The 25,618-nt window shown below is 38.5% G+C and overlaps 1 protein-coding gene across 1 annotated transcript in view; it reads right to left on the bottom strand.

The window, feature by feature from the left end:
• LOC137399815 (F-box only protein 38-like) overlaps positions 1 to 25,618 on the bottom strand; it is a 53,525-nt gene that overhangs the window by 19,721 nt on the left and 8,186 nt on the right. Inside the window, exons 4-19 of the mRNA XM_068086047.1 lie at positions 23,706 to 23,855; positions 23,378 to 23,472; positions 23,093 to 23,236; positions 22,723 to 22,812; positions 21,290 to 21,453; positions 19,215 to 19,316; positions 17,363 to 17,493; positions 11,563 to 11,748; positions 11,199 to 11,352; positions 10,802 to 10,914; positions 10,008 to 10,111; positions 8,666 to 8,747; positions 7,860 to 8,075; positions 2,447 to 2,573; positions 1,940 to 2,113; positions 1,409 to 1,634 (exon numbers count right to left, since the gene is read on the bottom strand). Of these exons, the coding sequence (XP_067942148.1) occupies positions 1,409 to 1,634; positions 1,940 to 2,113; positions 2,447 to 2,573; positions 7,860 to 8,075; positions 8,666 to 8,747; positions 10,008 to 10,111; positions 10,802 to 10,914; positions 11,199 to 11,352; positions 11,563 to 11,748; positions 17,363 to 17,493; positions 19,215 to 19,316; positions 21,290 to 21,453; positions 22,723 to 22,812; positions 23,093 to 23,236; positions 23,378 to 23,472; positions 23,706 to 23,855 (2,258 nt within the window). The remainder of the gene's footprint in view (positions 1 to 1,408; positions 1,635 to 1,939; positions 2,114 to 2,446; positions 2,574 to 7,859; positions 8,076 to 8,665; positions 8,748 to 10,007; positions 10,112 to 10,801; positions 10,915 to 11,198; positions 11,353 to 11,562; positions 11,749 to 17,362; positions 17,494 to 19,214; positions 19,317 to 21,289; positions 21,454 to 22,722; positions 22,813 to 23,092; positions 23,237 to 23,377; positions 23,473 to 23,705; positions 23,856 to 25,618) is intronic.

Raw genomic sequence — 25,618 nt, 5'->3', positions numbered from 1 at the left:
GGATGGCTCAAGGAAACATGGAGTTCTATACCCCTGTTAGGTCAAGTAAGTCTAACAGAAACCAGAAGCAAGAGAATGTGGCCAATGTTGTACTAGCGTAAATATTTTGTTTTATGTACTTTGGTAGTTGTGAATTTTTATATTAGCAAAAACCCCTGCTTTTAAATGTGACAAACATGCATACACTAATCTACTTGTTCCCAAAATTATAATACAGTTTTTGCTGTTTTTGATAAAGCTTATAAATACATAGCAAGCAGTTTACCTTGACCTTTAAAAAATTAATCTTAGTTTTTGTAAATTAGTCAGGTAAAGCGCATCGTTAAGTTTAATGGAATTTTTTCTAGTTTAGCTACAATTGAAACAAACAATCTTTGGGTATCCTGCAGTCGAGTCATCCATAAGACTTGCAGTTGCCAGTTTTTTGTAGCCAACAAGCAGTAATGCGACAGACTCATGTTAGTTATTTCATTTCTTCATGACACCTGATCTGGACCAAAGCATGATTTGTTATTTTACTTTAGCTATATAAATAGAACAACTCTAATGAATTGCACTATTTCAGTTAACTGCAATCGTAATACACTAACTTATATGTTGTAAAACATGTTTTATCAAACTAATAACGCAGCGAAAGTTTTTACAAATGCCAATCAATAGTATTAAATATTTTTATTACGAAGAATTTAAAGAGTAAATATTTAAATCACATAGTTTTATGGCGTAACAAACTTTGAAAGATCGATGTGACTGTATTTCAAAGTCTAGTTTTGCCTACACACCAAGCTCACTCATGTACCCCGCCTTTCTCCCTATTCTGCGGCTCTCGTTTTTAAAACCTTCCTTCCCTCAAGTGTTTCTAGTCTAGCACCATTTTTAGCCCGCATTCGGGTAGAGCTTAACCTACTGTTTATTTTCATGTACAAAATGAGGTATATGATGCTGAAAATGAAGGTTGAGATAAAATCTTCCATAGAAATAATATAAGGAAACTTGACAATCTATCGTAAGACATGACCTCAGTCAAATATGCTATAAAGTCACGCTGCGCTACTGCATGCCAGCAAGTAGAGAGAGAATCAGTAACAATGCTTGTGAACCTCTCATAGGTGCTAGTTGAGCAGCTACACAATCGCGTATAGCATATCTCATCATCACAGGCCTTATGGAGAAGGGCGCGTAATTCAACGCTGCAACAATCTCCAGCTCAGATTGAAAACTTATGCTATCAGCCTGGACTGAGCCAGTCACATTGTCTTCATCATCATAGCCATGTTGTGCAGGTGAAAAGCCATTAGTACAGCTTAGCTCTGTTGGTAATTAAAGTGACCTTTGAACTTGGAATTTCTGTTAATGGAACTCAATGACTCAAAGGTGGTTCTGTGGTACGATTTTAAACATTACTTACGTGTTTTTTAATAGAAGATCCTTTGAGAAGTGCCTTGCCCTTTAAATTTTGCCTGCTTGAATGAAGACATCCCTGCTTGTAGGTACACAATCTAGAATAGCCTGAGGAGCTGTCAAATAAATGCCATGCCTTAACGTCATCTTCGCTGGACTGTCGAGGCTGAAGAGTTTCAACAGTTGGGTATGATGGATGCTTCTTTGCTGTTTGACACTGCTTCTTTATGCATCTACAGTCAGCGGTGTAGCTGTATACACCACCATGCATATTTTCCCTGCTTGTGAAATTACATGATGGCAACAACCTGCTTTTACCTGTCATTTGATAACATCAGATGACAAAGTTTTGCATAATTTTATTTCAATAATGCACTGAAGACACACAAATAAAGACTAAAGAGGAATGAATAACATTGAGTCTCAGCATATTCATGCACTACAGAATCCCCTTTGACCCAGCCCTCTCTCCTTCTCACCTTCTCACCTTCTCATCTTTCCTCCTACCCTCCTCTGTTTTTATACCTCAGTCACTTACTTGATACAAGTCTTGGCCATTTCCCTAGTAGACAGAAATTCTTTCTGGTGAGTGGGAAAAAACTGCAGAGATCCAGCGGATGAGAGAGGAAACTCGAGGAGACATCCACAGCAACGACAGTGACGTAAGTAAGAGTTGTCTTCCCAGAAATCGCTTGAAACGGCTGGGCTAAGCCTGAAATGCAACAAACAACATTTCATAACATTGTTGGCAAATAGCTCACAAAGAAACCTGCAAAAGGCTCCGATACCAAAAGACAAATTTTATGTTGCTTTTGACAATAACTATTCTTATATAAAGTTCGTAAAATTCTTGTGTAACACATTTATAGCTACTAATGCTTATAATTTTGAATTCAACCCAATCAGATTTTGAGATCATCTTATGTTTGGTTGAGGTCTGAGGTCCTATAATGATTGCGTAAATAATGAGAAATGCATTACTGTTCTGCAGGCTCCAAGGCTAAACATGGCTGCTTCAGAAGATGAAGCCATAGCTATGCCCTACCTAGAGGTCCCGAATGGCTGCTTCACATCAACAGGCTGCTTAGGCTTACAAGTAGTGTTTTTAGCAATTGTGTTCTCTTGCCTCTCAACTTGATTAGAGGTTTCTCTGCCGCAGTTGGTTGTATTATCTGAAACAGAGAGTATCCAACACATCTGCCATTTATAGCTTATAGCAAAATAAAATAGCTTATAAAGAGATGACACCACAATCTGAGGATAAACTTAATATGGTTAGGATGCTACACGTCGTGCATTAAAGTCGGATCTATTAAAGGCAACCTTTATTTAGGCAAAAAAATGTATGCCAGTCAATAAAAATAGCCATAAACAAATCTGAAACAAAAAACACTTTAGAGCTATTGCTGATAATTGAACTGTTGTAATGGTAAAAATGTTCCACAGTAGTTAAAAGATACTCGAGACCATCTCAACTGGCTAATCAAGTTTTGTTTCAAATTCCTCTCAAACAAAGTTACCTAAATGTTTGGCTTAAAAATTGCCTAGGCGATTAGTCTAAACTAGATGAAGTTCTGGCCGATAACAATAAACAATTAAATAAAAAAAATTTGAGCTGTATTGCAGCTTGACTGTTACTGCGATAGCTAATAAAGAACATCAACTCTAGTTTATGTTGAGCTCTCAAGGTGTGAGACGAGAACCTTTACGGAACAGGTTTGATGACCCAAAAATAAAAACCATGCAGTAATAAGCTTTGCTGACTTTTAAAGTATTGCAATAACAATAGACTCAGATTTCTCAGCAATGTGTACTAGAGAAAACAGGTTTGATAATGACACCCCTAATTATATTGTCAACAGAATGTTCTTTGGAACTATAACTACGATATTTTACATTTTCATTGAGCTACTGAGAGATTATAACAAAGTTGTCTGACTTGCGACTAGTTTCATAAAATGCATTACCTTTACTGATGCCACAACTTCCTTGCTGCCTTTAATAGAAGTTTAATTGTGAGCTTATGGTTACTGCCTCACTAAAATGGAGACTTTACATTTTGAGGAGATCCATATCCACTGCTAACAGCAGATGTGTAATTTCAATGTCAGAGAGACCCGATAGCTGATCTGCTTCAGCTAGCTCTAGAATATCCGTGTATGTCTGTGTATGATAGTTGTTAATTAAACAGATATTCCCATTTGGTAACAAATTCAACATACAGTAAGTTACCTGATTTACATTGACTTTGACATTGATTTACATTCACCTGAGTTACATTGATTTTTTTAAAGTCTGTGAGGCGACTTAGTTGTTTCACAGCAGGAAGTCAACTCTCATTGGCAATAGGATTTATCTCTCTTGCCGGCTCTGAGCTGCACTGATGAGGCTTCAATAGCTGAAACAGTACTGTCTGTAGCATGAGTATATATATTTATATACGTGTGTATGTATATTACTCCTATATATATAAAGGAGAACCATACATATATATATATATATTTCACCTTCACCTTGTTTAGTTCTATTGTGCGAATTTCATTGGTGTAATAACCAGAACCAAAATCTCTAAGGCATATTTATGCAGGGTTGTTCTGATATATATCGCTTGATATATATCCATATTTTTAGATCAAAAAAATCGATATTTTTGAAAAATATCCATTTTATTATTGTTTTCACCTTACAACTATTGCTAACAGTCTAAAAATGCTAAATAACACCTAAAATCATCAAATACTTGCATAGGAGCCTATTAGGCTTACCCAACACAGACAAACAAAGACAGCCCGACCAAGGAGGTGACATTGGCTAGACCAATTAATTAGTGTTTGAGTTGAAAAGAGTTTTTCAGATCTAAATTGTATTCCGTCATCCCAGTGCTATCTCCCTAACCTGATTATCTCATGTTAAACTGTTATATTTTCTTGCTTTATTGGAAGACCAGCCTGCTGAAAACCCTTTTAACTTCATAATCCATGATTTTGAATTGAACAATCTGACATCCAGAAACAGAATTTTAAGCACATTACACTGACTCACTGAGATGACAGAGTCGCAGAGTAACTCATCTCATCATTTTCTGTAAAAAATCTTTCAATGAATAGCTTCAAGGGATTCTGGCTCAGTATAAAATCTATAAATATGATGATATAACTCTGACTGCTAGTGTTGAGTGTGTGTTTTCATCATGTGGACTGGTTCGCAGCAAGTTGAGAAATTGTCTCGGTGTGGTGAAGGCTGGCAAGCTGGTGTTTGTTTACAAATACCTAAACTAGACAAGAGTAGGACATTAAAACATGCTTGCATTATCATAGTGTGTATTTACTATTTGAACTATTTTGTTTCCACTTTGCATCCATGTCATGATTTCCAATCCAATGTTTGACGAACATTTTCATATTTATAAATATTATTATTATACTAGGCCTACAACAAATCAAGTGTTTGGTATTAAACATTGCTGACTGGTCCCATACAACCTATAAAATACATCAATCACAAAGTAAACACCATGCAAGTTCAACCTAACTTCAAATTTTTTTCAAAATTGTCATTTGTTTCAAAAGTATCAATAAACATAAATATCAATATATATCATGATATATATCAGTGATATGGCATTTTTAAAAATATCGATACTTTTGCCAACCTTGTATTTATGTTACATAAGCTATGTACATAAGCTGTTACATTTTCTGCTTACTCTTTGGTGAGATGGAGTTTTAAATTTTTTACAAAATAGCGTAACCTAAAGCAATTTCAACCCACTCCAGTTATAGGTAAACTATTGAGCACGCAACTTCGCTCATATGATTCAAGCATCTTATCGCATTTATCTCCACAAGAATAGACAATTCCTGAATTTGGCTCAATTTTATTTCCTGTACACAGTTCTTCACTAATAGAGTAATATAAAACCCTGCTTCCTATCTTCTTTTTGTTTAACAGTTTAGATCAGACAAAGAACAGTGAGAGTGATAGTAGTGGAGATAAGGGCAATGAGAGCAATGCATTTCTCAAAGTTAAAGTATGAGGGAACAACACCCGATCAACTATTAGAAAATACACAAAGTTGTCTAGTAGAGATCGTGAGGAAGAGAGTGACAGCCATCAGAAAAAGATGATGCAACGAGTAAAGATAGATAGTTGGGTGTGGTAATTGGCAAATATTAAATGTGAAAATATAAATGATGTTAATTTAAATTCTAAAACATACTAGCTTCATGTCTTTACCATCACCTCTTTCTATACGACATCCGTTGTCTGACTCAAGAGTAAAGGCAGTAATAATAAAAACCCCTTCACTGATTATTATTTTATTAACTGAGTTCTTTACAAATAATTCTCTGTCATATGTAGTTTTATACAATGCTTCCTTTCTAATGCTAGGCTTAATTACCAGAAGTCTTTATTGTCAAGTTTTAAGACTATAGCAAAAAATAAATGAAATACACTTTTTTTTATAGGACTAGAAATTCCACCGTCATACAGCCCACGACCAAAGTGATTATGGAAAAAAAAGGGTACTGTTGATTGTTGAAAAAGTAGTTCTCAGCAAAAATTGACAGAGTATAGCGTAAATGACTTGTTTGAGATGATATAAAATAAATTTGAGGGAGCACGACTCTAAAAAGGTGCAACTAACAATTTATTTTGGAGGTAATGTTGGGTTGAAACCAGGTATACAAGTAATTGGTTAATTGTTGATATTACAATATCTGTTATAAGTAGGCTATACAGTATTTGTTAAATGTCGCGCAGTCTAGTCTCCTCTCTTTTGCGTTGTAAGATTTGGTCATTGATAGCTAATCGAGTGATGCGCTCCTTAGCGAAGTTGTTAACAAGTAAGTCATTGATGTTTCGAACTCTAGGGAGAGCAACAAACGATATTCCAGCGGTCATTACGCGGTGGCCTATATCAATGACAGCTTTAGCCGTGGTAGGACCTTGACTCTTGTGTATTGTCAAACCCCATGCTAGATCGAGAAGAATGCCTCGTCATAAAGGGGTATTGTAGTTCGGCCCTAGCTTGTACATAAGTTGTAAAGAATTTCGGCTAACGTTTTAAATAGTTCAATGAAACCTTCGGTGATTGGACAAAAAAACATAGGCTGATAAACTGTGTACCACAATTTCGTACCTGTAAATGGGTCTACGCCTCAAACGGTCTACGTTTATTTCAGAAAACTTTGAATAAATTCGATTACAAGTAAACAAGGCCATAGACTGGTGAAATTAGCAAGATTTTCTCGTGAAATGCGCACTGCTAAATAGTTCTACTATCTGTCGCACGACTTTATTGGCGTTTCAATTTTCGGTCTTAACTTTTATTAAAACCGAGCTTTTCAAGCATTTTGTGGCAATTTTCGTCCAAATATATCGGTCTATTTGTGTATAATCCGATCAGATGGATAAGTTTTAAAATAATGACGACGGTTAACAAAGACTTGGTAACATATTTAAATAGGTTTGTATGTGTTTTGTATCGTTATTAACCTTTAACGACTCTACAAAACGATGGTTAAATTTGTTGATGAGATTTCAAAACAAGGGTTCGTCTCATTGTTGATGAATAATTTTCGTAAGTTGTGTGCACATGCATTTATCATAAAAACTCTCAAACTTCGCTCCGCTCGTTTGGTCTTGGGAATATTTGCTCCAACGTACAACTGTTGGTTTACACAAAGCAAATAGCAGAGTGAAGTAACTTTGCATGCAGAGGCGTGACTATTATAGTAGAAAATGCCTCTAGGATATTCCATTTGGGTTGAGGCCAGTTTAGGAGCGAGAGGCCAGTTTAGGAGCGAGAGGCCAGTTTAGGAGTGAGAGACCAGTTTAGGAGCGAGAGGCCAGTTTAGGAGCGTGAGGCCAGTTTAGGGGCGAGAGGCCAGTTTAGGGGCGAGAGGTCAGTTAAGGGGCGAGAGGCCAGTTTAGGTGCGAGAAGCCAGTTTAGGAGCGAGAGGCCAGTTTAGGAACGAGAGGCCAGTTTAGGGGCGAGAGATCAGTTTCGGGGTGAAAGGCCAGTATAGGGGTGAGAGGCCAGTATAGGGGTGAGAGGCCAGTTTAGGGGCGAGAGGCCAGTTTAAGAGCGAGAGGCCAGTTTAAGAGCGAGAGGCCAGTTTAGGAGCGAGAGGCCAGTTTAGGAGCGAGAGATCAGTTTAGGGGCGAGAGGCCAGTTTAGGGGCGAGAGGCCAGTTTAGGGACGAGAGGCCAGTTTAGGGGCGAGAGGCCAGTTTAGGGGCGAGAGGCCAGTTTAGGGGCGAGTGGCCAGTTTAGGAGCGAGAGGCCAGTTTAGGGGCGAGAGGCCAGTTTAGGGGCGAGAGGCCAGTTTAGAGGCAAGAGGCCATTTTAGGGGCGAGAGGCCAGTTTAGGGGCGAGAGGCCAGTTTAGGAGCGAGAGGCCAGTTTAGGAGCGAGTGACCTTTGTGAACAAGTAGACCGGGCGTAAACTCAAACCTGCATCTAGCTGCTGTCCAGGAAGTGAAGTATCTATCAGATGTTGAGGTTCGTTAATGTCTTCAGACTGTTGTTCATCTCCTACCATCTTCGGATTTTCTTGACGTCTGCGCCACGTCAAATGAGAGTTGCCCTCTCGATCTCTCTTTGCTCTCTGCTTACCTCGCAATGACTTAAGACTGGAAACCCGGTTTTTTCCCAAAGTCTTTGAGGAGTCTGCAAAAGAATGTAGAGCCATGAAGTCAGGCACAATAGAGTCAAACAGGAAAAAATTGGGCTAAGAATTGAGATAGTCTATCCTCGACAAGAGAATTTGGCATATGAAGATATAAAGCAGCCGATGTGCGAGACAGTGTATTGGACAGAAGAGAACTGAGAGTGAAACAGCATTATCTGTTGAAACGACTAAATACAAAAATGGCTGGAGGTTCCATCTTCACATGAAGATGAAGCTAGCTGGAAGCAGGTTGTTGAAACCAACTAGAGAATAGACGATCATAAAGTTCTGCGGCCTATACAAAGGTGCGGCCAATGTATTGTTTTATTATCCTTTTTTGGAAAATAAAGCAGATGCGGCTTATATAGGGGTGCGGTTTATAGTCCGAAAAGTATGGTACATTTTCCCTATTTGCTAATGGTAAAAGCAAACAAATCACATTACATAGCCCTGGTGTAAACACGTACCTGGTGTAAATACGTGAACCTACTTGGGCTTTATTAGGAGCATTGGACATGGTAGACCTTAACCCAATTCTTCATGTTCATTATGTTTATATACGCACAAAGTGACTAAGAAGTCTATCCACCTGCTACTAGTTGTTCCTGGGCCCTGCTCCGAATATGAGCCCTCCGCATCTTCCGAGTGGAAACCATACAGCTTGTGTGCACCTACGAGGATATCATTTATAGTATAACTGACACAAGTTTACAGGTTTCATGAAGGTCAGTGAAGGTCATGAGCCACTCTGTAAGAACAATCACTAGGAAGCACGATTTCGAAGCATCCATTCGAAGCATGACAATGCTTCGAATGGATTCCGAGTTGACCTATGCCCACCGAATCCGCACCCTACCATTGCAACGATTCGGAGTTGCACTTAATCGATTTTCCCAAGACTGGCGATGTACTCTTCAAAACAAAACTTGTTAAAGAAGATTCGCTTTTGGGTTACGGCCACTTCTTAATTCATGCTTCATACGTTTGTTGCACCAACTCAGCCAGGATACCTGGTCAGAATTTCCTTTATTAATAATATTAAGATCCATTTATATTGCTAAACGGTAACAGAATTTACTACTTGCGACGCAGTTAGTGCTTCAAAGGTCGAATGAACAACAATCGCTTTTAGTAAAAAAAAAGTTGTTATGCTAAAAGAGTTAAGACTAAGAAGAGGTCGACACCAGTACAAGTGAGAATCTGTACAACCAGTAGGTTCAGTTATTAAATGAATAAGATAGTAAAATAAATAAAAATGTAATTATCTCATCATTGTCAGATGAGCAACCTATCGTTGGCAATAGTAGTTAGAATAGCAGTGTGATGAAATGCGCTGAATTTTTTTACCTCAGCTGGGGAGAGCTCAACTGGGTATTATCGATCTGAATCCATCCACAGTGGACATTTTTGTGATGTCAAATAGTAGTCTCCCTGCGAGTGCCTTCACACAAATTTTGCGAAGCAAAATGGAGTTGAATCCTTTCGGATTTTACTGTTTTTATGATTCGGAGTGGAAGAAACTCCGAAACCATTCGAAGCATGGAAATCAATAAATATGAATAACATTTATATCTAATAATGCATCAGAAGAAGATATTAAATAAAATGCAATCAACTCATTTATAACATTGCTAGATTCTTCGCTTCTTCTAACATAAATAACGCAAGCTAGACTTTCATGAATCATACGAAAGACCCTGCAGGGCTCACAATATTTAATGACTTCCAAGGTGTTACAGTCAATGGCAAATAAAAATGGATCCCTAAAGTGTAACAAAATATAACATAGATGAGTTTAACATACTATTGCACATACTACGGTACGTACTAAGTACACATGGAACTTGTTCAGCTGTTGTTTGGTTTGCTGAATATTTTTCTACAATATATCCACCATAAAACCAAACCAAGAGCACAGCTGGTCAACATACTTGTGTGCTGCGGTAGCCATCAGCTGGGTTAGCGAACTCCATCATGTCCTCTGTATCCGAGTCTGACAACTTGCCACTATTGAACAGTTCTTGCACCTCTGCTGCTGCGTAGTGAGATACACATCAATTTTATAGCTGCATGAAAACTAGCTAAAAGCTAAAAATAATATTTTGTCTTCGCTGTGCTTCCGAAAATAATGTCTGCTTCCAAACGGGAATTTGATAAACAAAACTGTTTTAAATTATGATTTGCTTATAAATGTGTGTAAAAAATTTGTAACACATGAGCCTGTTGAATGCAAATGAGAGAGAGAGAGCGAGAGAGAGAGAGCGAGAGAGAGAGAGCGAGAGAGCGAGAGAGAGAGAGCGAGAGAGAGAGAGAGAGAGCGAGAGAGAGAGCGAGAGAGCGAGAGAGAGAGCGAGAGAGAGAGAGCGAGCGAGAGAGCGAGAGAGAGAGCGAGCGAGAGAGAGCGCGAGAGCGAGAGAGAACTAGTGTCCTAACAGTGTATCACGGACTACCTATTTTATTGTTGCGATACATTAAACTGGGTGACAAGGCTATAAAACCAACAAGCTATTTGGGAACCATCAAAACCAATCATGCTTTCACCATTCAATACTAGCAAAAAATTTATACCGCAAAGCAACATCAGGAAAAAATATTTTTTAAACTGTTTTCTTGCGAAGAGCGGAGGCCTAGCGGACCGCTGAACGCCTGACGTAGAACGCTTGACCTGCAAACAACAGGCTGGAATTAAAGTCCCAAAAACACCGGACAAAGAAAAAGAGCGAACCTTCGAGATCAGGGATAGAGAGTAAGGAAGCGGCGGTAGCTGCGGGTGGCTGAGATATGATGGCTCTGATGCCAGTCACCCCACCGATGTTCATGCCAGCTGAGAGACCCACTCTAAAATGGGAAGATACGCCAACATGTTCAGTGTGACTAAAAAACAAGAGTTGAAGACAAATTAATAAATAAAATTGATACTCCGCTAATTAATTACAGGAAACCTATTATATAACGAGCAGCAAATACAAGATGAATTTATCTGTAAATACACAGAATAGAACAAAAGAATGAAAAGATATATACACATATAGCTGCAGTCAAAGTGACTGTCAAACCCACATGCATATTGACTCACTTTCTAGACAGAAAACCATTCGAATTATATATATTTTTGTATGCACCTGGAACATCCTTTAGGAGGGGCTGGAAATACAGCTACAAGGTTGAGTATCTTTAGTGACTTCAGCTTGGAGAGTAAACTATTGAACTCATCGAGAGAAGTTGTGGGACACTGAGAGAGCGTAAACTCCGTCAGCCGCTCCCAGAGCAGCAAAGCTGTTTAAATATACATGCATAGCTGCCTCTAGTATATATACATATATATACATGCATGTATATATATATATATATAGCTTGCAATCACATTTCCACATATTTTGCACCTACAACACAGCAGAGTAAAATGTGGTGAATCTTAATACCAAATAACCGTAATGGAATTTTGTTGCAAGTAAAAGAGTAAAAGAGAAAATGGTCCTATCAAACCTTTATCAGAAAGCCAGGTAACAGGACTGTTGAGGAAAGGACAGTCGTTTATACAAACGGAGTTGAGATGAGGGCTGTCGAACGTCTCTACCGCCATCTGGAGTCCATAGTCACTCAGCTGACTCGGCCGGTCATCAGGCATGTCTGTTGGCTGAAAATCTCTGCTCTCCTGAGCTGTATCATTGCCTGAGGTGATCAGAACACTTACAGAACTCATTCATAGTGTGTGAGAAGTCTGGCAGGTTGACACCAGTCAGAATAGCTGACAAGAGGCATGCCATAGTCCTGAGTGAGGTTAATACATTTCATTAATTCGTGTATTCACTAACAATTTGCTCATTGATTGGTTTACTCATTTTCACTGTACAGTCAAACCACTACATACACAGTTCCATTGTGCAATTATTATATTACATTATTATTTATACTAGTACCAGGCAATCCGGTAAAAGATCATCAGGTGTAATAACTATATCCACAATTATTCTTCAATCCGGCAAAGTGGTCGACTGACGCGAGTTTTAGCGTGCCTGGTTGCTATACGGAATCTACCAGTTCAATTGCTGTATGATGTCTTTTTTTCCCAACAACCAAACATGGCTTCGGAATAAGCCTCTTGTTATAGTAAAGATTGTATTTCAAAACAGTCATACATCGGAGCAAATATTCCCAAAAAGATGCATGATACATGTATATCATTTAAGCCATTTCAGGGCCTAAAAAGCTAATGAAAAATACTCACACATAGATTACACATATTAAAATGCATTATATAAGAGGACTAGCCTAATGCCATGTGTTGCACAGGTAATAAAAACTGCCTATAAACATTACATTACCTACATTAGCTTTACACTACATTATCTGCAACTGTTTATAGGCTGTTTTATTAACCGTGAAATGCCAGGCATTCATCTAGTGATGTCAGCTGGTAATCGTGATGCGTGACGTGGCGTCGTAATAAAAGTCTTCGCTATTAGTAATTGCTATGCTTAGCTACACACTATCTACTGGGTAAGCTTGTCGCCTTCCCAACTAGAAGATGAGTTCAAATTCTCTACAAAGCAGATTTTTTGTTCCCAAAACTATCACTATAATTGGACAGACAGTTACATTTATCTATATAGACTCGCTGTACTACCCGGCTTGGCCCAGGTAATAGAAATGTCTTTGCACAGAAAATTGATTTGTATTTAACATATAACCAAATTTGCCATTCTAACTATCAAACTACATATCACGAGAAAAGCGTTTTGTGTAGTTGAAATAATGAAAACAACTGTAAAGGTTTTCAAACTTTGTCAAACAACTAACTTTCAAACTTCATATCACGAGGAAAATGTTTTGCGCACGTCAAAGAAATTTAAAAACATGAAACAACTATAAAAGGGTTTAGGTATAAATGTGAGATAATTAGCAAGCAATAGCTAAATTAAGTCGGTTTTGCTACGTTTACAATAAAAGATGATTCGGTAATGGTACAATTAATACGAAATGAAGAAACAAAAAATCCTGAATATGTTTAATTAATAATAACAATTCTTGCATAGAAGCGTGTGTGTATAAAAAGGTTACTGTTCCAGCAGAAGCTATCCATCAAAACTTTGAATACAACGATACCAGTACCTCTCGATACCGGTACCCCTCGATACCGGTACCCCTCGATACCGGTACCCCTCGATACCGGTACCCCTCGATACCGGTACCCCTCGATACCGGTACCCCTCGATACCGGTACCCCTCGATACCGGTACCCCTCGATACCGGTACCCCTCGATACCGGTACCCCTCGATACCGGTACCCCTCGATACCGGTACCCCTCGATACCGGTACCCCTCGATACCGGTACCCCTCGATACCGGTACCCCTCGATACCGGTACCCCTCGATACCGGTACCCCTCGATACCGGTACCCCTCGATACCGGTACCCCTCGATACCGGTACCCCTCGATACCGGTACCCCTCGATACCGGTACCCCTCGATACCGGTACCCCTCGATACCGGTACCCCTCGATACCGATACCCCTCGATACCGGTACCCCTCGATACCGGTACCCCTCGATACCGGTACCCCTCGATACCGGTACCTCTCGATACCGGTACCTCTCAATACTGGTACCCCTCGATACTGATACCGCTCGATACTGGTACAAATGTTAAAATGATATATAGTCAATGTTGGCAAAAATGTCGATATTTAAAAAAATATCATATCACTGATATTTTTGATATTTATTGATATTTATGATATTTATTGATATTTATGATATTTTTGAAACAAATGACATTTTTGAAACAAATGACATTTTTGAAACAAACGACATTTTTGAAAAAAAATTTGAAGCTAGGTTGAACTAGTTTGTTGTTTACATTGTGAATGATGTATTTTATAGGTTGTATGGGACCAGTCAGCAATGTTTAATACCAAACACTTGATTTATTGTAAGCATAGTATAATAATAATATTTATAAATATGAAAATGTTCGTCAAACATTGGATTGGAAATCATGAGATCAATGCAAACAAAATAGCGCAAATAGTAAATACACACTATGATAGTTCAAGCATGTTCTAATGTCCTACTCTTGTCTAGTTTAGGTATTTGTAAACAAACACCAGCTTGCCAGCATATTTATAGATTTTATACTGAGCCAGAATCCTTTGAAGCTACTCATTGAGAGATTTTTACAGAAAACGATGAGATGAGTTACTCTGCGACTCTGTCATCTCAGTGAGTCAGTGTAATGTGCTTACAATTCTGTTTCTGGGCGTCAGATTGTTCAATTCAAAATCATGAATTGTGAAGTTCATAGGGTTTTCAGCAGGCTGGTCTCCCAATAAGGCAATAAAATATAACAGTTTAACATGAGATGAGATAATCAGATTAGGAAGATAGCACTGGAATGAAGGAATACCATTTAGATCTGAAAAACTCTTCTGAACTCAAACAATAATTAATTGGTCTAGCCAATGTCACCGCCTTAGTCTGGCTGTCTTTGTTTGTTTGTGTTGGATAAGCCTAATAGGCCCCTATGCAAGTAATTGATGATTTTAGGTGTTATTTAGCATTTTTAGATTGTTAGCAATACTTGTAAGGTGAAAACGGAATGATAAAATGGTTATTTTTCAAAAATATCGATTTTTTTGACCAAAAAATATAATATCTATCGGCAATATATATATCAAGCAATATATATCAAACCAACCCTGGATATAGTAATGTCGTTGTCTGACCGAATGGAGAGAGAATGTCGAGGCTCTTTCCACAGAAAGAATAAAATTATCCGCGTGAAAATAATTGGCCTTGACCCCAGATATAGTAATTGAACTTTACGAAAAATATTTCTTAACAGGGGCATCGTAACGCGTGGGCGCTATGCTAAAATAGTTATCGTGTGTGTACGATATACGAAAAATGATACCATTTGATCAACATGCTTTATGTAACTTAGTGGTAGAGCACTCGGATAAATAAAATTGCAGATGGATGTGTTCGTCGTGAGTTCTAATCCATCCAAACGTGGAAATTTAATTCCAAGAATTCAAAAACTATAGCTGGACATATTGAAAACTGATGACAAACTTTGAGAAATGTATACATAGACGTACAAAACGAATTGTCAAAACTAAGTTAATAAAGCAGTAGCAATAAAAATAGTGTTTTATTGCTACTTTAAGAAGCAAATAACAAAACCAAGGTGTAGGCTCAGCAAGGCAAAAAAGGCAGTACGAATCTGTGACATAAGTTAACCTACCTTAAACAATGTGAAGTTGTATAACTTAGTATATATATATATACGTATATTGCTTTGCTAGCACTTAAAAACCTAGTGCTTTGAAAACGGAAAGTCATACACTTAAAATTATTTGGGTGATGCATGAAATATTGGATATCTGCATAACGTGTTGGAAACTTTGTAGCGTGAGCTGATCAAGAGTAAAGGTTGCACTCCACTAGCGTAGCAAGTAGTTTCCACATGCTCTATTTTAATCATATATTAGTGTCTGTTAAGCTACTACAGGTAAGTCAGGTATAAGAATGAGCAGAGGTTATGGTTTGCACAGCCTCAGTTAAGCGAGCTATATAACCACACTATGTCATTGCTAGAAGAGGTCAAGTTAGAAAGAGTTATGATTACTGAGATAACACATGACTCTCTCCAACAGAAACAAGTATAGCAACAACACAATCTCATATAGCGTGTCTCATCATCACGGGCTGTACGGAGACTGGCGCGTAGTTGAACGCTGCAACAATCTCCAGCTCAGATTGAAAACTTATGCTATCACTCTGGACTGAGCCAGTCACACAAGATTCATCATCATGGCCGTGTTGCATCCTGCCCACTTAAGTTGGGGCAACCGAAAGCATCAGCTATACCAAGGATTTCACCTTAACACTAGAATGACCTCTAAAGCATGTGTTCTTAGCGCTCCTTGAATAAATATTGACAGGGTTCCTATGCGCCATTTTAGATCTCTGCTAATATCTAGTTAAGTAGCTATTGCGATTTGAAATGCAATGCTGTGTGACATCTACTCCATATTGAAGACATGCCACAGGAGTATACGAGATGTAATGAGTGATAACAAGAGGAATCTGGTCAAAGCCATCTCTACTGTGAATATTTTAGCATAACCTTCCTGAAAACCAGGTGTCATTCATTGTTGCCGGATGTTTAATAAATTTATTATATTTCATACTATTTATTATTGTTTATCATGTTGAAATATTCCAAATTGACACATTTCCAAGTCACAGTTCCAAGCCCTCAAAGAAATGCTTTCAGCCAGAGGAGCGAAGAAGACGAGCAAAGACAAGAACTAGTTGGAAGGTACAAAATAATGTAGGGATTTAACTTTTTCGCTAACTCTTTTTCCAACCAAATCAATTTCTTCAATGGGACATAATTACATTTTCGGTAAAACCTAATATTTGACAGGGATGCGTATAAATTGTAATAGCTTTTGAAGCACACTGTCAACAAAAATATTTTAATACCAAATTAATCGGCATAAAATTTCACATCAGCAGATGCCATAAAAATGCCACAAATGTGTTGCAGAATGTGCTTGGACACTTTTATGTCCTTTTCCGCTACCACAGTGAGCATGTTCTGAGTCAGACGATTTATCAAATTTATTCCAACCTACGGCAGTATTATTACAGTAAAAATAGACTAAGCACTCTCAGTAGTACTATTGTTCAATAAAAATCATCCAAAGTCTATAGATCTAAAATTAGTGAATCCTTAGTAGCTGTAATGCATCTGACACAACCAGTCAAAGCTAAAAAAAAATTGTGATAAAAATACGTTTTTGCAAAGCGAAACTACGCTCGGAATTGGTTGTTAACATAATTTCTATTGGCTCAATGCATGCAAATAATTGTTTTCTTTCGTTTAAGATATGATAAGCTAATTAATTAACTACTCACTAATCAGGAACGTTTTGTATGACGCTTACTAAAGCTGCATCATGCGATCTTAGCCAGATGTAAATGCCTTGCCGAGCCGTACTACTCGGCTCATGGTAGTGAAAGAATTAGGAATATCGTTTTAATATCAGAAGCTTTAGAGAATGTTCATCTTGATCATGTGATGCAAATCTTTATTGCATTACATTATGATTAAATCAAGAGATTTGGCAACTTTTCACGTAATCAAAAAATAACTATAAAACTACTTCTGGTATGCGCGTAATCACAGACATAACCACAAGTAGATCCCACAGTCAGTACACAACAATCTCATCCTCGGTTATTACAAAGACTTAACTAGTTTTTCAAATATTCACCTCTTGGGCTCAACTCATCAACATAGCCGAGTTTCAGAACCTGAAGGCAAGGAAAGCGAACTTCTGATGTTTCTAAAGCTTGCATAAGCATGTCCCTGCTGAGCGATTTCTGAAGATAAATCCGCTCCAGACTACAAAGCATAAACCTTCCTCTCACACATAACGTGTGCTTAACACAGTAGCATCTGAAATCCTGTGAGTCACGAATCCTTAACACGGCAGCGTCTCAAATCCTGTGAGTCACACATCCTTAACACACCAGCGTCTCAAATCCTTTGAATCACACATCCTTAACACGGCAGCGTCTGAAATCCTGTGAGTCACATATCCTTAACACGGCAGCGTCTCAAATCCTGTGAGTCACACATCCTTAACACACCAGCGTCTGAAATCCTGTGAGTCACACATCCTTAAAACGGCAGCGTCTCAAATCCTGTGAGTCACACATCCTTAACACACCAGCGTCTCAAATCCTTTAAATCACACATCCTTAACACGGCAGCGTCTGAAATCCTGTGAGTCACATACCCTTAACACGGCAGCGTCTCAAATCCTGTGAGTCACACATCCTTAACACACCAGCGTCTGAAATCCTTTTGAGTCGCACATCCTTAAAGATGTGGTTGCGTCAAAAAATTCGATTTAATGAAATTAAGACCAATAAAAGGCTAAAACATCAGCTACAATTTGATGCCATTTTTGTCTTTGTAGACCAACCCTGTCCAGAGATATATGCGTTTGAATGAGGCCCTCTTTTAAAAAGCTCACGTTCCAGCGGATGCTTCTTTCGTGACGTCACAAGCAATACATCTGAAAAGAAACCACGAGCGATAAATATGAGGTCGCTTCCTAAGCCAATCATCAGCGCGAAATTTTTATACAGGCCGCAATAAATATTATCACTCGTAAAACGTGTTGTTTGTGATCTCAAATTTAGGGATTTTACTCTATTATTAAATCGCATGGACATCGATATTTACTAAATTAATTAACATCGTTACTTTAATGAATTACTCGATCGACACGTTTTATTGGCGAACAACATACATGTAATAATCTTATTGTAATATTGCTGTAAAGTTACTGCGAAGGTGACTCCGAGTTTTCTTGGCATCAGGTAGTTAATGTTCTACGGAGGAAGCTCGGATAATGGAGGTAAATTTATCTTTTACTTTGAGTCTCCTATAGAGTTTCCTGTTGAGTTTACATTCAGATTATATTTCCCTGTTTGAGGCTAAAATGTAATTTCCTGCGCGTGCGAGATACATATGTACAGTAAGTTCTTGACAGCTTCTTTTTAATCTTTAGCATCTAGCTATACAATGGCTTAGATTGATGAATATACTAAAGGTAATATTTTAGTACTCATTAACACATGTACTAATTAATAAAATTGTAACTTTTTGCTATCACTAATCATCTCAAATCCTTTGAGTCACACATCCTTAACACACCAGCGTCTGAAATTCTGTGAGTCACACATCCTTAACACACCAGCGTCTCAAATCCTTTGAGTCACACATCCTTAACACACCAGCGTCTGAAATTCTGTGAGTCACACATCCTTAACACACCAGCGTCTGAAATCCTTTTGAGTCGCACATCCTTAACACACCAGCGTCTGAAATTCTGTGAGTCACACATCCTTAACACACCAGCGTCTGAAACCCTGTGAGTCACACATCCTTAACACACCAGCGTCTGAAATGATTGCAAACATTCTAATATTAGTATATTTTCCAAGTCTTCTTAGAGATAATACCCCCCCCCCTTCACACCTTCACTGCATGCTAATGACTAGTTGACCAATCAGCCATGTGATTGGCTGGCTTTTCTTATGGTTGGCACTCACGTTGCCTGCGACGCAATGAGAATAGCACCGATGTCGTCCTCATGCAGAGTCCAGTTGGCAGCCAAAACCAGCTTCTTCAGTTTTGAGAAAGGTTTGCATCTGCTGTCAACAAAAACTGCCATTATTAAAATTTGTAGCAGTTTTACACCTGAAAATGATGGGAAGTATATGGCATAGAAGTAGCTTTCATAATATGTCACAGTTAATGTAATTTTATGAAGTTCGTCCTTTTGTTTAGAAGAAGTTTACAATGACCTCTTCGTAATTTTGTCCTCCTGTATTGCTCATCTTTATTGTGCGTGACTAGGGAGGGGGGGGGGTGAGGTTGGGGGGAGAGTTTAACATACATTTTATCAGAATGTATATTCTGAAGGTATTCTTCTATCATTTGCAATACGTTTGAGGTGATCTGATTGCCAGGACGTTTCAAGGATAAAATCAAAAGACTTGATTGCAATTAATATGAATACATCGCATGAGACTTGAACTCAAATATTCGGCTTACCAGCCAGGCACACTGCCAACTGCTCCACTTGATCGCCCTGCTGTATCGAAGAATAAGTGTACACAATTATTACACACGATGATCTCTCGCGGTGAACGTGACTGTTAGCGTACTAGTTAAATAATGGGAAGGAAAAGGCAGCCGCGCAACTAGTGATGTCATTTCGACACATATTTCTCTTTTGAGCGTTTTAACCGCACTCAAGTTTTGTTCATTTTAATCTTGAAAAATCCTGGCAACCAGACCACCTCCAACATCAAAAACAATCACCAATGATAGAAAAATACCGATACTCTCTGATAAAATCTACTAAAATTTTGTGTGAGTTCATCTTCGACTCCATCGTTCATCTTCGAACAACTAAAATGTAAGCTATTAGTCTATGACTCTCTTAAATTAAAGCAAACATTGCCAGACTAGCTAGTTGTTTCTCAAAGGTTACATGGGTCTAGGCGATTCAAAGGAATTGTTTCAGCCATATGGTTTTACTGCAAATATTGGCTGTTAAAACCAGAAACCTGCGCACCAGTTAAGACTCTTTTTTTAAGTGAAAAAAGAACTATGAGATTTGCTCTTTTACAGACTTACTCAAAACTTCAAAAGTATGGCTCAGTAAATGTATGCAGGAAGCAAGAGAAAGTGACTCTTCACAGATTTTACTTTTCATACTTTTCACTTTACTGGACACCATTACTATAATAACTGAGAGACGTTTATGTTGTCTTAACAAATTCGGCGGAAAAATAAATGTAGCTTTTACGAATATAATATACATAATACATGAGGTGAGTGGAATGAAAGAGTTAACGCACGCTGGTACAGCTATTGCATCCTACATATTTAATCATTTCTCTATCAATAACGGTTATCAGAAGGATGTTAACCTACTTGAACAATTTTTCTACTCAGAAATTGCCTTTTGCAAACAGAACTAATTCTAAATGCGACGGACATAATGAAATAAAGTGATAGCACCCAGTGCAGGCTTTATCAATCATTTCTAGCTAGTTTTTGTCTGCTACAATTTGGTTGTCAAAATGGATTTATCAAGTATCTACAGAATGATTACAATATATCCTGAGGTCGGACAGAGAATGCATAATTTCTCTTTGCATTCTTTGCAAAGACGTGTTCTTCGCAAGAACATGTCTTGACTCTATTTTCTCCTCACCGTGAATGCTGGAGGAAAAGTAACCGCGCATTTTACATTCGCTAGATCACCACAAGTTAGTCGCAATTTGGAAAAATCACAAAGGTGTATTTAAACATCTATAAAACAAAAAAAGCATTTGGAACTAAAACCTTTTACAAAGAGCACACCCTGACACTACTCAGCTAATGCATATACGAGCTAGTTACAAACACAGTGGCTTCAAACTTGGTCATATCAAACTAAACACAAAGCAAGAGTTGCTTTATCCATGAAGCAGTTCTATACAAAAATTTATAAAGCTAAAATTATCCTTTTTCAAAAACCTAATGAATTTCTTCCTGCTAGCATCTGTCTGCTCTTGGACATTCCATGGAGCTGATTACTGGATACACAAGCATCCCAAAGAGCTTAACTTACTTCCAGTTAGCTTCTATAATTCTTCTGATAAGCCGCGGCTGAATGTTCGATCTAGTAAGATGAAGAACTTCAAGATGGCGACATGAAGCGAGACCGGCGTATAATGCTGTGTTTGTTTGCTCCAAGCCAGCCTCTGGCCACTCGCAGTCATTCATCATAAATGACTGGAATTATGTAAAAAATGGAGAAAACATGCAGAATGTATTACCTCCACCTCCTCTACCCCCAACATTATCAGCACTCCACCTCCCCTACCCCCAACATTATCAGCAATCCACCTTCTCTACCCTCCAACATTATCAGCACTCCACCTCCTCTATCCTCCAACATTATCAGCACTCCACCTCCTCTACCCTCCAACATTATCAGCACTCCACCTCCTCTACCCCCAACATTATCAGCACTCCATCTCCTCTATCCTCCAACATTATCAGCACTCCACCTCCTCTACCCTCCAACATTATCAGCACTCCACCTCCTCTACCCCCAACATTATCAGCACTCCATCTCCTCTACCCTCAACATTATCAGCACTCCACCTCCCCTACCCCCAACATTATCAGCACTCCACCTCCTCTACCCTCCAACATTATCAGCACTCCACCTCCTTTACCCCCAACATTATCAGCACTCCACCTCCTCTACCCTCCAACATTATCAGCACTCCACCTCCTCTACCCTCCAACATTATCAGCACTCCACCTCCTCTACCCTCCAACATTATCAGCACTCCACCTCCTCTACCCCACAACATTATCAGCACTCCACCTCCTCTACCCCACAACATTATCAGCACTCCACCTCCTCTACCCTCCAACATTATCAGCACTCCACCTCCTCTACCCCCAACATTATCAGCGCTCCACCTCCTCTACCCCCAACATTATCAGCACTCCACCTCCTCTACCCTCCAACATTATCAGCACTCCACCTCCTCTACCCTCCAACATTATCAGCACTCCACCTCCTCTACCCCCAACATTATCAGCACTCCATCTCCTCTACCCTCCAACCTTATCAATACTCCACCTCCTCTACCCTCCAACATTATCATCACTCCACCTTCTCTATCCTCCAACATTATCAGCACTCCATCTCCTTGACCCTCCAACATTATCAGCACTCCACTTCCTCCACCCCCAACCTTATCAACACTCCACCTCCTCTACCCCAACATTATCAGCACTCCACCTCCTCTACCCTCCAACATTATCAGCACTCCACCTCCTCTACCCCCAACACTAACAGCACTCCATCAGTTCTAGTATGAGTAGTACCCTTGTTTTATCTTCCCATCACCGGTGTTACTTTTACATCTTCAATCATCAACAGTAGTTCGCTCAGAATGCGTAATAATCGAAATAAAAACTAAGTTCAATAATTGGAAATTAAAAGGTTTAACTGGCAAGTTAACAAACCTTAAACTAGCGTACCTGCAGGTTTGGTAAGAAAGTTCTACCAGCACCGGGCATACGAGTGAGCCCATTCATGAACTTGACATTCTGCAGATGCAGCTTGGTGATCTAAAAATACCGCTGGATCTATCTAACATGTAGAGGATTCTGTTAAAACCATAGATATATCAACCCATACATTTATGGATTATATATCTATGGTTTAAAAAGTTTGCATGCAAACTGATCAAGCGTTAACAATGTGTTTATTTATACGATGGCAGCTCCAATAGATTCAGAAGAGTGGAACTTCAAAACACTCAGAAGAGCACAACTCCAATGTAACGGTAAATGGAAGAAATATGAGTGGGGCTACGACAAGCTGGTGAGATGAGGTGTGACGAGTTACCCTTAAGCCATAAGGCAGGTGATGCAGTGAGATTCCAAATAATTCAATCTCTTGTATCGCCGAAGGGCAGTTTAACCACTGGTTAGGAAATGACCTGTCTCGGGGAAACACGCCATTGGTGTTTTTGAAGACAGGCATCTGAAGCTAAAACATAGACAACTCATACATATTGCACGGACCAGGCTCATCGCTAGCATGAAGTAAAACTGTTGATGAGACAGAAATAGAAACATCAGGAACAGGAGCTACTGCACATACATGTAGATGGGAGAAAAGAACAAGTACCTGTGGCATGGCGGCACGCAGCTCCGACATTAGTAACAGATTACTGATATCGACAGTACGGAGGTTTGGTAGTTTGAGTAGCGCTGCGCTAATGTCTGCAAATATGATCTAATGCTCTATTGCCAAATCCTTGCTGATTGAATGCTCAAATGTACACACAGCTACTCATGTTATTCGTTAAATAAATACTCTAGCAGACCTAAATAAATTTATGCTATGTGTTTCATCACGACATCTTACAGTTTATAAAAAACAGAAGGAATGACAAGTAAACAAATTATAGAAAAAGCCCGTTGCCACACATCATCAAGTACTTGTTTAGAATTACTTGAAAGAGTGAGCACTCGCGGATTATGATTAATTCCGCTTATCTCGGCTGGATAGAAGCGCTTGATCTCCTTCACCATCCGACACTTGTCTAGTAGTGCCGACAACTCCCGATCCCTCATGGCCGATGCATAGCTCACCTGCATGTTATCTACAAACAACCACAAGGAAAAAGCTGTATAGACCAATTAAAGCGCAACTGCTGCTCATCTAGCTAACAACTTGACAACATAAATGAAAAACTCATTAGATACTGGTAGCTGCTAACGAATTAACTTCAAATGTTGATGAAAGAAATATTTTTATGAAAAATCCTCAAAACAAGTTTACTCTCAACCAAGAAATCGGTGCACACGAGTCCATCCTACTTAGAACTTAGACCATATAATTCCTTCGCGTGACAGATCAAGTTTGTCTGTCAAGTTTTTGATCAAGTCTGCAAACTTTAACAATCTTTAAAAGTAATCAAGGTAAAGCTTAGAGCTAATCCATCAAGCCTCATTATCCCTTCCTATAGGCCACTAATTAAGTAATTATGCTTTACAATAGCCTTGTGAAAAGTATACAATAAACTAGCTGCGCTACTCGGCGTTGCCCAGGTAAAAAAAGTCTTTGGACAGAAAATTGATTTGTATTTAAACCATAACTGTCACGAACAACTTTTATCGTATTTACTAAGTAAATCAGACACGCTGATTCCGATTTTGTACTCAAAATAAAGATTAGTCCACTAACTTTCAGCGTAATGAAGGCTTTTTTACAGCGTTTTAATATCGGTCTCAAAAACAACACGATCGGCATAACAAGCTCCGCCCATAAATATGTGACGTAACCTAGCTTTTTAGGAACAGAAGTTATGTAGGGATGTTTAGACCGATTTAGAATAATAGAGATGGGCGTTTTAAAATCCATTAAAATCTAAATTCAGCCTTAAAAATAATATCAGTCTTTTCTGAAAGGTAGATAAGCTATTTAGCATTGCATATTTTAAAAAGCGCTATAACAACGCGAGCTTGTGATAAAACCGCGCTTTTTGAGATCATTTTTCTTGGCACTCAGCCCATTTAAACGTCATGTAACAAGCTACGAGCAATTTTAAATAGTTTATATACCTTTCATGAAAAACTGAAATTATTTTACAGGCTGGATTTAGATAATAATGGGTTTTAAAACACCCATCTCTATTATTCTAAAGCTGACTAAACATTCCTAACTTCCGTTTCTGAACAAGCTAGGTTTCGTCACATATTTATGAGCGGAGCTTGTAATGCCGATTGTGTTGTTTTCGAAACGGATGTTGAAACGCTTTACAAAAGCCTAAATGACTTTGAAGGTTAGTGGACTAATCGTTATTTTGAGTACAAAATCGGAATCAGCGTGTCTGATTTACCTAATAAATACAATAAAAGTTGTTCGTGACAGTTATGGTTTAACATATAACAACATCTACTATTCTAACTTTCAAGCTACATATCATGAGAGAAGTGTTTTGTGTAGTTGGAATAAATTAAGAGAAAAATGAAAACAACTGTAAAGGTTTTAAAACTCTGTCAAACAACTTTCAAGCTATTAGCCAGACACATTGCCAATGGAAAATTCCAGTAAGCTGCTTAATGAGCTAGGCTTCTAATGGCGGTAAGCCGGAATGACAGACAGATATACGACATACGGACATACTTTGAGAAATATATATATATAGATACATAGAAGATTGGAGGAATAGGTCAGCTACAAAAACTTCAAAAGATATTACTAGAAACATCCAATATTCTAAACTTACTCTCAATTCAAAATTTCAACTATTATCAATCCAATAACTTTATACTCACCAGACAAGTTTCTTAGCTCACTCTATTAACATGAGCAGACTAGATGACTGACAAAACTATGCTTGCAACTATAAACTATCACAAC

Source organism: Watersipora subatra, chromosome 7, assembly GCF_963576615.1.
Source record: "Watersipora subatra chromosome 7, tzWatSuba1.1, whole genome shotgun sequence".
NCBI classification, from domain to species: Eukaryota; Metazoa; Bryozoa; class Gymnolaemata; order Cheilostomatida; family Watersiporidae; genus Watersipora; species Watersipora subatra.
The sequence above is the reverse complement of the archived record's forward strand: the minus strand, read 5'-3'. Positions and strand labels throughout refer to the sequence as shown.